We start from the raw sequence: 14,741 nt of genomic DNA, 5'->3' as shown, positions 1-14,741 counted from the left end.
TGACAGACGAAGACTGGTTGTACATTGTGATTGGTCATAATTCATTTCACGTGTTTCATGTACTTCTTTGGTCAAAAATGTAATTACCAAAATACTTTAAAATTAGACGTTTCATCATGTTTTTCATTAGCGCTCTCCAGAGAGGCATGAATTTTTGGAATCTACTCACAATGTTGGTACTGTGATTTATTTGATGTAACATCCGGGGCTGTAGACAGCGAAATGACATCTTGGTTGACTGAAATGATACCTGCTCTTAAACCAAGTGACTGGTTCATTGAGTGCAACAAGACAAGAATTCATATGATTTCTAAAATAAGAACCACATCATCATCTGGTGATCCCAGTACAAGGACTATTGAAGACTCCCAACACAGACAAATTAGCCACCGTTTTAAATGATACTTCTTTTAAAATCAACTTTTTGCCCACCCGTTTGATTAAAATGCTAACTCCAGATAGAACCCTATAGAATCCTATGTTAAAATTACAGCCTGCTACAAAAAATGTTCTGCTCTCTGTAGCTAATTTCTCTGCTCACTACTATTTGTGAGGTGAATTTTGAGCTGTAAGGTGATTTAGAAACACTCAGAAGCCAACATACAATCACTGTAATCTCACATGTTAACAGAGAAAAGTAGACTTACAGTATAAAAATACACTTAAGCTCATGTTTCTAGGTGTATGGCAAAAGCAAAATATGAACTGTGACACTACCACTTTTCCGCCAGACATGTGTGACAGAGCATGACTGAAAACAGAAGTGTACGGTCATGCAAATACCTTTCAACAATCAAGCTAACGTGTTACTGTTCAGCAATTTAATGTTTGCCACAGGCCCGGGCGATAAAACGATAGCAATGGGAGGTGGCGACAGACACGTCATCGATAGCAACGAGAAAACTTTGTTATACTTAAATGAATCAGATGCAAAACATGAAAACAGGCAATGAAAACACTCAATTCAGTTGCATGAGCAAACTTGAAGTGTGCTCCCTCCCTAAACAGCCTGTCCCATCTCTCACCAATGGAGGCCGTTTGGCCTTCATTGCTCTCCCTGTGACTTCCATGCAGGTCTTCCAAGGTGAACTACTCTGCAGCTACAGACCTCTACTGATGGAGGCTGCAACTGGTGGTGACCGGGCTCTGTCCATGCATGTGTGTGCACATGAATGGGTCATTAAAAATATCCATAACTATAGATATTGACATAAATTAAACCTTTTTCTGTGCTAATTTTTTCAGCTATATCACCCAGCCCTAGTTTACAATGTTCACCATCTTGATTTTAGCAGATTAGCATGCTAATTTTACCCAACTGGCTTTTTTGGGGCAGTGGTGGCGCAACGGTTAAGTCTCTGGACTACTGATCAGAAGGTCAGAGGTTCAAACCCCGATGTGGCCACTGTCGGGCCCTTGAGCAAGGCCCTTAACCCTTCCTGCTCCAGGGGTGCTGTACCATGGCTGACCCTGCGCTCTGACCCCCCCAATTGGGGGGGGGGTATGCAAAAACCGCAAATTGCCCCTCATGAAACTAATAAGGAGATAATAAAATTTTTTAAAAAATAAACACAGACTGAAAGTACATGTACACAGGATCTGCCAATTTCTTGCATCCAGTTCACCATCCATGTGAAATGCATCGCATGGCATGCTGGTTGCCCTGCAGCGCATTTCGAGGTGCATTCCGGTGCACCGCCCAGAGTTCATTTGCATAAAGTAGTTTCATTTTTACTTTATGCAAACGCAGCAAGGGGAGCAGACAATTTTGTTAAACATCTAAACTAGCCGTCGTTGAACTAAAACAAGGACATATTCAGTCGCTTGTTTCTCACCTCAAATGCTTTCAGAAATACTTTTTGCTGAACTGTTTTCGGAATAAAAGAGAAAGTCTGTGACTGAGCCACCATGTTGGTCCAACGCATCTACCAGACTGAAGCTCTGAAGGGCTGTCATGTAACCACCCAGTGGCCCGCTAGTGCACGCCCACCAAGTCTGCAAGTCAGTCAGTAAATCAGTAAGTCAGTAAGTCAATAAGTCAATAAGTCAGGAAATAAGTCATTAAGTCAGTAAGTAAATCGGTAAATAAGTAAGTCAGTCGGTAAGTAAGTCAGTAAGTAAATCGGTAAATACGTAAGTCAGTAAGTAAATAAGTCAGTAAGTAAATCGGTAAATAAGCAAGTTAGTAAGTCAGTAAGTCAGAAAATAACTCATTAACTCAGTAAGTAAATCGGTAAATAAGTAAGTCAGTAAGTAAATAAGTCAGTAAATCAGAAAGTAAGTCATTAAGTCAGTCAGTAAACCGTAAATAAGCAAGTTAGTCAGTGAGGAAGTCAGTAAGTACGTCAGCAAGTAAGTCAGTAAGTAAATAAGTCTGTATATAAATAAGTCAGTAAGTTAGTGTGTAAGTATATGTGCATCTATGCATTCATGAATGTCAATACAACTTTACACTACAACCCATTTAATATTCACAATATTTCAGTTGTGACCAGAGTGGTAACCATATAAACTTTGCCTCTTCCACCCATAAAGCTACACTGCAATGAATTTTCTTGAGACTTGAATGGCTGCTGTGGACGATAACAGAATAAAGTTGATATTGAGGGAAAGACAAAGTTGTCAGCAACTTCAGCAAACATAAAGATAGAGAGGCAGGCATTCAGACTCTGGCAGTCTGTGAAGCATTAACGAGTGAATCTGTGTTTATATTCAGGCCTGCTCTCCTACCGCAAGATGCTACGTGAAAAAGGCCGACATTCAAAACGTGCAACTGCTGTTGAGAAAACAGTCATTACCCCGAGACCTTCAATTTGCTGCTCTATCACCTCTCGTGGACTTAAGCTTAATGTCTTTATAATGAAACCCAGATGCAGAGAGAAAAGTTGTGCAGCACAATAAAGGAAAAGAGGGGACTGTGAGGAGATAATGGGACTGGAGTTATCACCACTCAACCTCTTCCTCACCCATGGGAGCAGCGTCTGCTTGCATTTAACTAGGAGCATGTGTGTGCATATGGACCTATTTGTAGCTCCATCACAGGATATTTTAGTGGTTTTTATGTCCATTTCTACAGAAAACTATTCAGTTAATATGACAGACGAAGACTGGGTACACATTGTGATTGATCAAAATTCATTTTGCATATTCCGTGTACTTCTGTGGTCAAAAATGTAATTACTAAAGACTGCAAACTTAGATATTTCATCAGTTTTATCATTAGCAGTCTCCAGAGGGAGTATGAATTTTTAGAACCAACTCACAATGTTGGTACTGTGATTTACTTGATTTATATCTGGGGCTGTAGTGAACTGAGGTGATACCTGCACTTAAACCAAGTGACTGGTTCACTGAGTGTAATGAGACAAGAATTCATATGATTTCTAAAATAAGAACCACATCATCTGGTGATACCAGCACAAGAACTATTGAGGACTCCAAGGCAGACAAATTAGCCTCCGTTTTAGATGATACATCATTTATACTTGACTTTTTGGCCATCTGTTTGAACAAAATGCCAACTAATCCTATAGTTATACATAGCTACTACAGATCGATTCTAAAAAAAGTTTCGTCTCTGTAGCTAATGTCTAAGTTCACGACTATGCAGGAAGAAAAGTTTGATATTAACTCACCGGAATCCCATGATTAGCTGGTTCATCTGAGGGTTCGTCCATCCTTACATACAGTCTATAGCTGTGTCGTTTAGTTTCACTGTCTACAGATAGACAGCAGCAACCCAACAACGATTGCGGGACAAAAACCATTCTCAAATTTTAATCATTTTCCAATTTCCAAGAATTACATGGCTTGAATGTGGACCACACACATATTGTACTGTGCATGTCCACTTCTTCTGACAGCTTCCCTACTGCGCACGCATCTACAGCTGTCTTTGTCTTAACGTCGTCCAGCGATCTAAGCATCCCTGTGCTCCTATTTTAAATAAATTGCCTCTGAAACCTTGAAGGATGTGGTACAAGTTTCATCTTTTATTTTTGTTATTAAAAGGAGCTGCAGTTTTGACCCTGGGAGAGACAATGTTGGCAGCTCTCCATAGGCCTTGGCTTTGGCAGTCGCTAATATTTCACATTCATAACACTTTCAAGGCTGCACTTACGGGATGTAAAAAAAACTCACAAATCATGAAGCCATACTGTCAAAGAAGTAGTTCCTGAGTCAGAATATTAGAAGCAGACATTTATACAAGTTTTATCCTGTCCCGCATAAGCTTAGTAAGCCCAAGACTAAATTATTACTGCTTGCATTTTAAGGCTTTGCAGATGTGTATTGAAATATATAAACCCTTGTTCTATTCCCTCACAGCATCTCTTAAAATCACTGGTTGTTGTCCAGATCTGGGTTGTTTCAGTGTCTGCAGCTTTAAATGTAGCTAAGTTAATGCAGTCCATGTCCCCTTCAGCAAGATTATCTCTGTTTCTGCTCTTTTCTTTCTGTTGCTTCTAAATTTGTCTCTAAAGCTATCATTTAATGTGTAAAACTGAATTCACAGCCTTCGTCCTTAACTTGATTGTTTCCTTTGGCAGATGACACTGCGGTTATAAAATTAGCAGTTCAGCAGTGCAGAGCATCAGCTTTCAGTCTATTACACTATGACTATTGCATCCTTGTTCTATTTTCTGGCAACAGAAACGGAAAAAATATGTAAATTTCAAGAGTGTTATTTGTAATTCGACTGTGTTAAAATGCAGTATATGTGAGCACAGAGAGCAGGAGAGAGGCCAAGTTTCTAAGCTAAAATTTCAGTTGGATGACATTTTCAGGGAAGGTCAGAAATGAAACAAGGACCAAGTGATTTGATTTAGGCAGCGATGCAGCTTATAGTCTAAATCCACAAATTTGTTAAAGATTTCTGCATCATTGCCAGATAGCGGCATGGTGTCACTGTAACTATGGCTACAAGTGAATATTACATCAGCTGCCTGCTGACAATCACATGATTGCGATCCTGCTACAAATCGACCGCTGCGGACTTATCGGGACTTATCCTTCGGAAATGATACAACAAACAATTGATTAAATTGTGGGGGTGTTTCCGAGTCTCATCAATTCTCGCTGCCCTCTACATATTCAGGTCACGTGATTCGGTATCCGTACATAACGTACACATGCATATCACACACCTGTGCTCAGCGCAAAGTCATTTTGTTTGTGGGTACATCTATATTAAATTATATGTTGCCGTGATTTCTAATCATCAATAACTGAAAAAAACAAATCCTGCATTTATAAAATGCTGCATTTCTGACAATGCCATATGGAGGAATGAACAGCCTAGGCAGAGTACTACGCACTCTGAGTGCTTTTCTTGTTCTTAATGTAGTAGACTGTATTTTTTTCTCATTCTGTTGTACAACAACATAAACAAGAAAATATGTAAATGAAAACAACCTTATTGCGAATTCGTCTGTATTTAATATCAATTTATGTGAGCACAGAGAGAAAGAGAGAAGCTAACAGATGTAAACAGTAACTGAGTTTAGGTTGAACTGACACACAAGAGACGGCATGAAAACACAGTAACCAATCCAATTCTTGATTATTGGGTTTCCATCTCTGAAAAATAATCCATCAGCTTTACATTTTACACCGAACACTGAAATCTGGACATTAAAATCAAAGCCAGTGGTAACTTTAACGCAACAAGCAAACAACAAAGGATTTTCCTATTGTTGTGGTGACATTACCATGAAAAATAAAATGAATCCACTGGGAGTTTAGTTCTTTAGATGCTGGGAGTGCATGAAAACATTTGTGTTAACTCTTGCAGCCAACAGTAGGGCATTTGGTGTGTTTTGTTTGTGGCTGAGACGTTTGAGAGTTAGCAGAAGCAGCTAAAGAAGGTAAATAAACCTGGTGAACTACAAGGCAGCTGCTCTGTTTCTGCATGGACACTTGATGTAATTCCTACTGGCTTGTAAAGCTAGGAGCCTATATTGTTGTGGGGGAGGGCTACAGGAACGGCAGAAGTAAATAACCTCATATCCTCACAGCTTTCATTTTTACACCTTCAAGTTTATAAAACATATAAATCATATTAAATACAGATTTCCACCAAATGGGACCTTAAATGTCCATCAGTCTTACTCCTCTTCAAAACATCTACAAGCCTGTCTGTCTACAAGTTGCGGTGCTAATGCTGAAATGGGAACCACATGTGCATTCTTTGGAAAAAGAAATAAGGGCTCAAATGAGAGTGTTAAAATTTCTCTAATTGTATTTTCCTCTTGGAGGCGTTTCATCTCCCCAAAGTAGGCCATTAGATACAAAGAGAATGGCTAAGCTGCTGGATAATGGGAATGAAAATCAGGCTTATGACTGTACCCTTGTGTTTACTACGAGAGTCTATTCCACACAGTCTTTGTCATCTGAAAAGGGATTTACTGGCTTAGCCACTCATCATATTTTCTCCATGCACAGAGATTTGCATGTATGTGGAAGGATTTATAGAAGGACAGGAGTGCTGCTACTCTTCCACTGGGCCAAGATTACAACATTCCCAAGACAGAGTCTGAGGAACATTTTGCACATGGTAATTATCTACCTAATTCCCAATTCAGGTTTTTGTCAAAGTTTTCCATCATTAGCATGTTTTTAGCTCAGCCACTTGTTGAACTGTGAGGACCAAGAGGGAAAAGTTTAAAAAAGCAGAATGCAAGAGTAAGCCAGTGAGAGACTTATTCATGCAGTCCACATCCCTTGAAATCATAGAGCTACACTTCCTGATATATGACAATGTGGAAAAATAGGGGTAGGGGCCAAACGGCAAATGCAAAACACAAAAAACTCTCTACTCTGTTGAGTGTAGGTGTGTGTGATGTTGTCCAAAGCCATTCTTTTCTTAGAAAGCTCACCCTTCTCGCCAAGCCCAGGGCAATGTAGCACTTCTCCCCGGCATCGACAATCTCCACTTCATAGTAATGGCAGCGGGTGGTGAGTGGCTGGCGGGCCTGGGCCAAACCCACATCCATAATGCTCTTTCCTTTGCCAACGTACTCCAAGAGCTGAGAAGGGAGATAAAGAGAGGTGAGAGAGAGGAAGGGGGATGGGGGTTAAAATGTAAAGAAATAAACAACAGACTTGCATTACCAGCTGAATGCTTGCAGGGCTCCACACTAAAAATGACTGACTGCATTTTGCAAATAATGTTGTTTAAGGTGTGAGTTTTTTTTTTTTTAAACTGGTGTAACGGCAAAATGAAACCATTTAGGAAAAAACTTTGGCTGTGGTTCAACATTACATTAGAAACCGTAGTCAGACATTTCGTGCAGCTGTGGATTCATATAACAGCAGTGAATACTGGAAGCCCACTGGTTCCATTTGGAAACTTAGAGTAAGTTGTAAAAGTGCTGCAACCACAGCTGATGAACCACAAGATGAGGAGACACTTATGACAGGTGATACAAGAAGGTAAAAAGGATCAGTCTGCTCTGACTGATCAGCTGATCTAATAAAAATTAGGTAGCGTTGGTAATGTACCATAACCTAAGATCTAAGAGTTTATGTTTGTGCCAAAGGCAGAAGCAGCTCCAGTGAAGAAATAATGATGGATTGAAGCAGTCAACTCTTTGCTTAAGGTCCAAACTAGATGCTAGTCAGGTATTACGCAAATACGTTACATGCCGATGTAAATAAATAACGGCAGAAAAACCTGGACTTAACATCGGAGAGAATAACTCCGTTTGGCGTGGACTTTGGGATTTGTAGGTTTGCAGGCCTTTGACATGTACAATAAACACATTTATGGAAAGAAATAAACAAAAATACAATGTAAGTTTAGAAAATTTTGGGCAAACAGCCACAGTTCTGTTGTGATGAAGCCGGCAGACTGTTGATTCTCTGATGTACATTTTTTGACTTTATAATCCAATTACCCCTGACAACTATTGCATGGTTTGCCGTGACATATGGTACAGACAGGGTAAAGTCAGCTGACAGGCATGTGTTTTGCAGGTGGCACTAAATTCAAAGTTCCCCATTCTATTAAATATCAACAGCACTGATTGGCACAATATGTAGTGTGACATGCTGACACACTTAACTATGTATAATGGTGAACAGTGGTAAAGATGAAACCTGCTAACAACCTGTGAGAATTGTCTTTGTGAGCGAATCTACATTAGTCAAAAGCATCTGTTTGTCTAGCCTCACAAAGGCAACAACGTGGCTGCAGACAACCGCTTTCACCTTGAATGCCTTCGAGGCGACGCCATCTGAAAGCGTCTCACCTCTTCCGATGAGGGCAGGGTGGAAGGGAAACACAGCTGATCAAGCTTGGGCAGGATCTTTGCCCTGGTGTATTTATAGAGGCGAGGGACTTAACCACGCAACCGGCTTTTGCAAATGTGTCCTAAGTGAGCGGGCACCATGATGGATTGACACTTCCAAGCCCTCCGTGAACCGCCCACGGCGACTCTCCTGCAAGTACCAACAGCCTCTCGAGACGGCACATACAATGCACGGCGATAATGCAATTAGTTTCAAGTCTATTTTGGTCTTAAGCATCTAAACAGGTGAAGATGGGTGGGTACAGGTGAGTAGGTGGGCAGCTAGGCAACCACAAAGCCTTTAGGCTGAGCAGTGTTTCCATGCCTTGTGAGTGCATGTGTGTGAATGTGTGAGCATGTGCAGTTTGAAAGGCTAGGATGACAGACAAGGTGGGGGTGGACAAAATTACTTCAGTATTAAGCCTTCGTGTGTGTGTGTGTGTGTGTGTGTGTGTGTGTGTGTGTGTGTGTGTGTGTGTGTGTGAGTGTGTGTGTGTGTGTGTGTGTGTGTGTGTGTGTGCGTGCGTGCGCGCGCACACACAACACCAGCTGGGTGTGCTGTGTTTCACTAGCCAGCCACTTAAAGGACACACCTGGTGGGAAAAGCTATTCAACCTCTATGTCAAAAAAAGTGAAGTGTCTCAATTAAGTTATTACCATTTTCCCTTTTTGTTATTCCCTGTTGCTTAGTGATCCGTCAAACTGGAAATAATTCAGAAATGAAGCCGGGGCAGTATTAAAAAAAAAAGTTCCTGTGTAGCTATATATTTACAAAGCTGGTTAATGAAAACCTTGGGTGAATTACAGACATAAAATCAAAAGGTTGCTTGTAAATGTGCACAGAATTTAAATTATGTTGCCCTTAAGGAAAATACAATCAATATAATAATCTTAAAATATATACAGCAAGGTACTAGTAGCACCAAATAAAACAAGCACCGTCAAATTCTAGGTTTAATATTCAAGAGCTGCTGCTTAAGTGCACCAATAATACGATATAAAACATTCTAAAACTCTAAAAAAAAAAAAAAAACGATAAAAACACAATTGCGTACATTTAAGTCCAGGTTGTTTAAATGCAATGAAGCATTGTCATTAAAAGGATGCCTCCAGATAAGAATCTCAGCTACATTCATTTTTAAGTTTTACATAATTCCGTTTAAATACTAACTTAGTTCTGTTCACAGTCAGTGTTTCTCAGTAAAATGCATTGGGTGCATCATTGAGATCTTAAAAAAATACAGTCAAAATTTATTTTTTTAAAGGGGATTTTTGCAAATCAAAATTTTACAGCCTCTATTGCTAGGGCGGCACAATGAATTGAATACTAACCAATGCTTTTGGCTTCCTAGAAGTAAATTAACATGACCGGCTGTAATACTGACCTTTGAAATGCATGCTCAGCTCATAGAAAACTTGGTTTCAACTTGGGTAAACATGGGTTGGGTACCTTATGCCACTCTGTTTAAAGTAATTTTTATTCTTTCTGAGCTGCTGTATTGCAGTAACTGAGTAGAGACTAAAGGCTTCGCTGTGCACAGCCACCTGCTGGTTTAGAACACTGGTAAACAGTAGATAAAGAAGTGTTCAATAAGTGAGGCATTCCCGGTAAAATGTTTTGGATATTTTAGGAGATGCACTGAATTCAGGTTAAGAGGAGTGTTAATGTAAGTCTTACTGTGATGCAAACCAAAGGGCAACACAACACGGAAGTGAAAGCAGAGCTCTAATTAATTAAACGTAAAAGAATAATAACATTTTGTTTTGAAGGTAAATTAATAATCGTGATCCGTTGTGCCATAATCGCCTAGCCCTATGCATCATTTACATCCAAGCTTTTTAATTTGCAGTCCTCTTCTTTACTATCTTTTCTGGAGTATGGTTCCACAAGCTACTTTTGATCAAATTAGGGAGCCAAAAAAGTCAAAAAAAGATTGTGCCGCTGCACTGTCAGTCAACAAAAATTCCACACAATACTGCTGATTAGGACAAACTGATCATGGGAGAGCAGTATAACTTAGCTGGTATCAAACTGCAGCTCTGCTGAATGTTTCTGAGGGAGTATTCACTCGAGGAGCAACTTGGCCTTACAGGATTATTAAACTGATGCCTGTGGCTACAGTTACATAATTTCATCAGCTACTAGTTGTCAGTCTGGTTGCATAAAGCTGCAGAAATATTCTGTCAGTATTCTACAGTCAAAGCCAATGTGTGAGAATTACAATAGGAATGGAAATGCTGGTAGACCTGAGTGGCAAATAATTCAAACTAGAATATAGAATTTATTTCAGAAGTCTTTTTATTGTATCACTTGAAAGTCTCTATACATTAAGGGCTCTGATAACAAAAAGGATAAAACTGTTATTTGTGGCAGTCACAAACCTGTACAAAGCCCGTTGAATCACTTCATTTAGTCCACATGAGATAATTTGAACGGCCTACTTGTGGAACTTCTGCAAATCAGTTTCGGTCTACCTCAAGTTTGGGCGAACACATTGCTAATGCTATCCAGAGTGACAGGTGAAGTGTAGCCACATTTTACAGTTCAACGTAAACCATGCAAATCTTAGCAGTGCAAATCTTACACTGCTAAACCTGCCAGATGATCAGATTCATTTTTTGTATATTTATCTTTCAGCGGCTGCCTGCTGTGTACATTGCAGTATACACAAGTGTAGTTGTATTTATCTTGTGTTAGTCTATATTAGCTTTGAACAGGAAGTTATGCAAATGTGGGGTTTTTCCTGGCCAATGGCAATATCAATTCTCACCAATCAAGAAGGCTGATGACCTTTGGAAGTGATTTACATTAATTGCTATATATTAACAGCAAGTGATGGTAAGAAACCTGTCATTCATGATTAGGCTTCTTTATTATTACGTTCTTCATTATTAGTAGTTTCTGTTTTCCAGACGCTGTTTCAGGGTAATCTGTGGCTACCTACTAACTTAGCTGCTAGTCATTAGCATAACTTTGAACACTGCAAAAGTAGCTATAGAGTTGGCTCTGCTACATGTTCAGTTTTTGTGGACTGTATCTCTGCTAGCGATCCATGTCTATTAGGTAGAACAGATAGTTAAACTTAATCTGACCATAGAAAGATGTTACGGTGCAACAGATAGCAATAGCAGCAGGCTAGAGACACAGCTAGTCCCTTAAGCTACATTTCCACAGGACTGTTTTTTCTCACATGGAAACTCACCGCATCTGAATATCAACTGCTTGGTGGGCGTGTCACTTGCGGGCCACTAGGTGGTCACATGACTGCCCTTCAGCCCTTCAGTCCGGTAGAAACGTCAGATCAACATGGCAGCTCAGCTGCAAACTTTCTCTTTTATTCTAAAAATAGTTCAGCAAAAAGTATTTTTGAAAGCATTTGAGGTGAGAAATAAGCGACTGAATCTGTTCTTGTTTCAGTTCGACGGCTAGACGTTTAACAGAAGTTTTGCTATGCATTGGACATCTGTTCGTCATGCCTCATTTGCATAAAGTAGAAGTGAAACTATCTCATGCAAAAAAGCTCTGGGGCGACACACTGAAAGCCAGCTCGAAACAAGCTGCAACGCAACCAGCATGCAATGCGGTGCGTTTCACAGAGACACTGAATGGGATGCGAAAAATTGACGAATTCTGTGGACACGTACCATTAGCCTAGCACCATCAGCAAAATACGTTCCAGCTGCACTCACACCAATTACTGAACTATTGGGCAATTTTCTGTGTTAAAGTGAAACTAGGAATGCTTGTAAAAGACTACAGAGACGTTCGGCAATATCTTTTACCTCACTTTCCAACATAGCTCCACTAACTCATCAGAGCTGTTCCGCTCTGCAAATGTGCTCGTCTGTCTCTCTGTGTAAACAACAGCTTTCAGTGATGGGCTGCTACTCGTCACCTTCAACCAATCAGGTAATCAAACATTCAGACTACAGAGTGACTACAGAGAGAAGAGAGGCTGCATCAGAGCACAGGTAGCACATTTAATGTATTCAGCAATAATCACTCAATACAAATGTCGATACAAATAATTCCCAAACATCAACCTCGATAATCAATCTATTCATACTTTGGAGGACGACATGAAGGGAGTTTTTGGGTTTTTGATTGTATGTTTTCATAATCTTGCTGTTCCTACAAACTCACATGCTCCGATTTTAACATTTAGCTAGCCTTTTCATAATGCTAAAAAGTTCCATTATTTCTATCCATTTGTTTTTGCACAATCAAACTTCCAGTAGATCAACAGCTTGACATATAATTAGCAACATTCTGCAATCAGAATTGGAAAAGAAACTTTAAAGGCAGATTGTTCTGAAACAGTTGCTCAGGATTGTGGAAGTTTTAAACCATGCAAAAAAAAAATACATTGACATTAAGCAATGCAGGAAAGCCCTCAGGTTTATAGTCTGTAGTCTTACGGTAACTGAGTGGATGACGCCACATGGTTGCCGGGTTAGTCTAGGGAGGGATGTAAACAACAACCAGGATGGCATGTGAGAACTCCCTGTGTTTGTTGCATGGACGTAGGGAAAGCTGAAAAGCCAAAACCACATGTCTTTATACAGGAGTTTCTTCTTTGTAATGCCCTGCTGATTAATTGTTCACATGGATAACATGTTTCCACATTAGCCTCCACCTTTCTGGCTGCAGACTGCCCTTTTGTGTGCACTGTTGTCTCCTTAACCTGCTGTACTTTCATGCCTGGACAACTGTGCTTTTTTTTTTTTTTGGAAAGAAGGAAAGAGTTTCGGTGTGATGAGCACTCAGTCACACCTTCTTTTTTTTATCCACTTCTTGCTGCTGAGTAATGCAAGGAGGAGAGAGACAACAGGGCAGAAAAAGAGACATAGCCTTGGGCGAAGCATGCCTCACTGAGATAGCTGACAATCTTTCTCTCTCGCTATCTCGCTCCTATAATTGTAAGTGCTGAGAATGGCGATGGTGCTGTGCAAGGCCATGTTTTGTTGAGCTGCTGCCTGGGAAACAGATGTAACGCCCAGAGAGTGGTCCTGCCAGTTTCCTGTCACAACTGACAGAGAAATCTAAAGAAAGGTGAAACTGAAATTAGGAGCCCTCTTCTTATTATGTTGTTCGCAATCGTCAATCAAACTCTCAAGTGATCAAACATCGCACACCATTTGCAATGTCAAAACAGTCCTGCAGCAGTAATTGAGCCCAAAATAACTCAGCTACTTACTGCATTTATACTATTAGTCTTTCTATTATTCTTGAATTTCCCTCAGGATTAATTATCTGTCAATCTATTAGATCTTGCTTTTTCTGGTGTTTGTTTCTTTGTGTATTTCTAACTGTTTTCCATTGCAGACCTTGTAAAAGTCTATTTTTGTCCCCAGTTTCTTTCATCTCTGGAAAGCTCCGTTATTCCCTCTCTTGAAATAAATCCTTACAGTTTGCATGCTTGAAAACTAAAATATGGACATAAAAAGCAAATGATGTAGGCCAAATGTGGCACTCTGGTTTGGAAAATATATGAGCTGGCCTTGTCCTTGGAACACAGGCTGTGATTCCCTGCTCTGATTCATCTCTCACTTGGGTTGGATGGCCTCCAGTAGCTAAATCTGACTTGTCCATCAGTCACTTTTTTGTGCATAAGGCATCCAAGATGAATATCCTGATGGACTGAAAACCATCGCCGTAATGCCACAGCTGGTCACAGCCACTCTGTCATTGCTGCTTTTTTAATGGGCTACCAGCTAACAGATTAAACACGGATCAGCCACAACATTACAACCAGGGCATGTGTGTCGATTATCTGAGGAGGAGATGGCAGCAGGATGCATTAAGGGAAGAATTCAAGCCAACAGCGGTGTGTGCTCTGGACAATATTCTGCTGGGAAACCTTGCATCCTGGATGTTACTTTGACAGATACCACTTATCTAGGCATTGTTACAGACCACACATACACCCCTCAATGCCGATGATATAAACTGATGGCCTCTTTCAGCAGAATTATGCTCCGTGACAACATGTAAACATTGTTCTGGACTGGTTTGAGGAACTTGACAAAGAGACACATTCCCCAAATCTCAATCTGAGCTAGCATCTGTTGGAAAAACAAGTCCTATCCGTGGACATCCCCCCCACCCAACAGCTTCCAGGACTATAAGGATCTGGTTTGGTGGCACAAAAAGGACCTCCACAAAATTAGCAATATGCTGTCGATGAGCATTTTATGTGCTAAATGCATCCACTGGTAGTGAACAATTTTAAAACCACTCCACCTACAAGGGTCCTTTAAAATGTTCTTTGATTGTTCTTGCATTATTTTTCCACAGTCTCCTTGAACTTCAATGTACTTGGTACTGATGTTCAAGTTTCATTTTTTCTTAATGGACGATCTTGAACCTCTAAATTCTCCTCAACAGCATGCACGACTTCATCATCACTCTGAAAATGGCGACCGCGCAAGTTTGGGAAGTAGATGGAAATC

General features: G+C 40.2%; 1 protein-coding gene across 3 annotated transcripts in view; it reads right to left on the bottom strand.

Moving 5' to 3' along the window:
- The window catches only part of spryd3 (SPRY domain containing 3), an 87,121-nt gene that overhangs the window by 38,181 nt on the left and 34,199 nt on the right, over positions 1–14,741 (bottom strand). For all 3 annotated transcript variants that reach the window (XR_008602516.1, XM_023261242.3, XM_023261243.3), the window contains exon 7: positions 6,876–7,025. Coding sequence is in view for 2 of the 3 variants with exons in the window: in XM_023261242.3 (XP_023117010.2) it covers positions 6,876–7,025 (150 nt within the window). In the remaining variant the exon portion in view is untranslated. The remainder of the gene's footprint in view (positions 1–6,875; positions 7,026–14,741) is intronic.

The sequence above is a fragment of the Amphiprion ocellaris genome, chromosome 8 (assembly GCF_022539595.1).
Source record: "Amphiprion ocellaris isolate individual 3 ecotype Okinawa chromosome 8, ASM2253959v1, whole genome shotgun sequence".
Classification (NCBI taxonomy): Eukaryota; Metazoa; Chordata; class Actinopteri; family Pomacentridae; genus Amphiprion; species Amphiprion ocellaris.
Note: the sequence above shows the minus strand (reverse complement) of the source record. Positions and strands in the feature narration are given on the sequence as shown.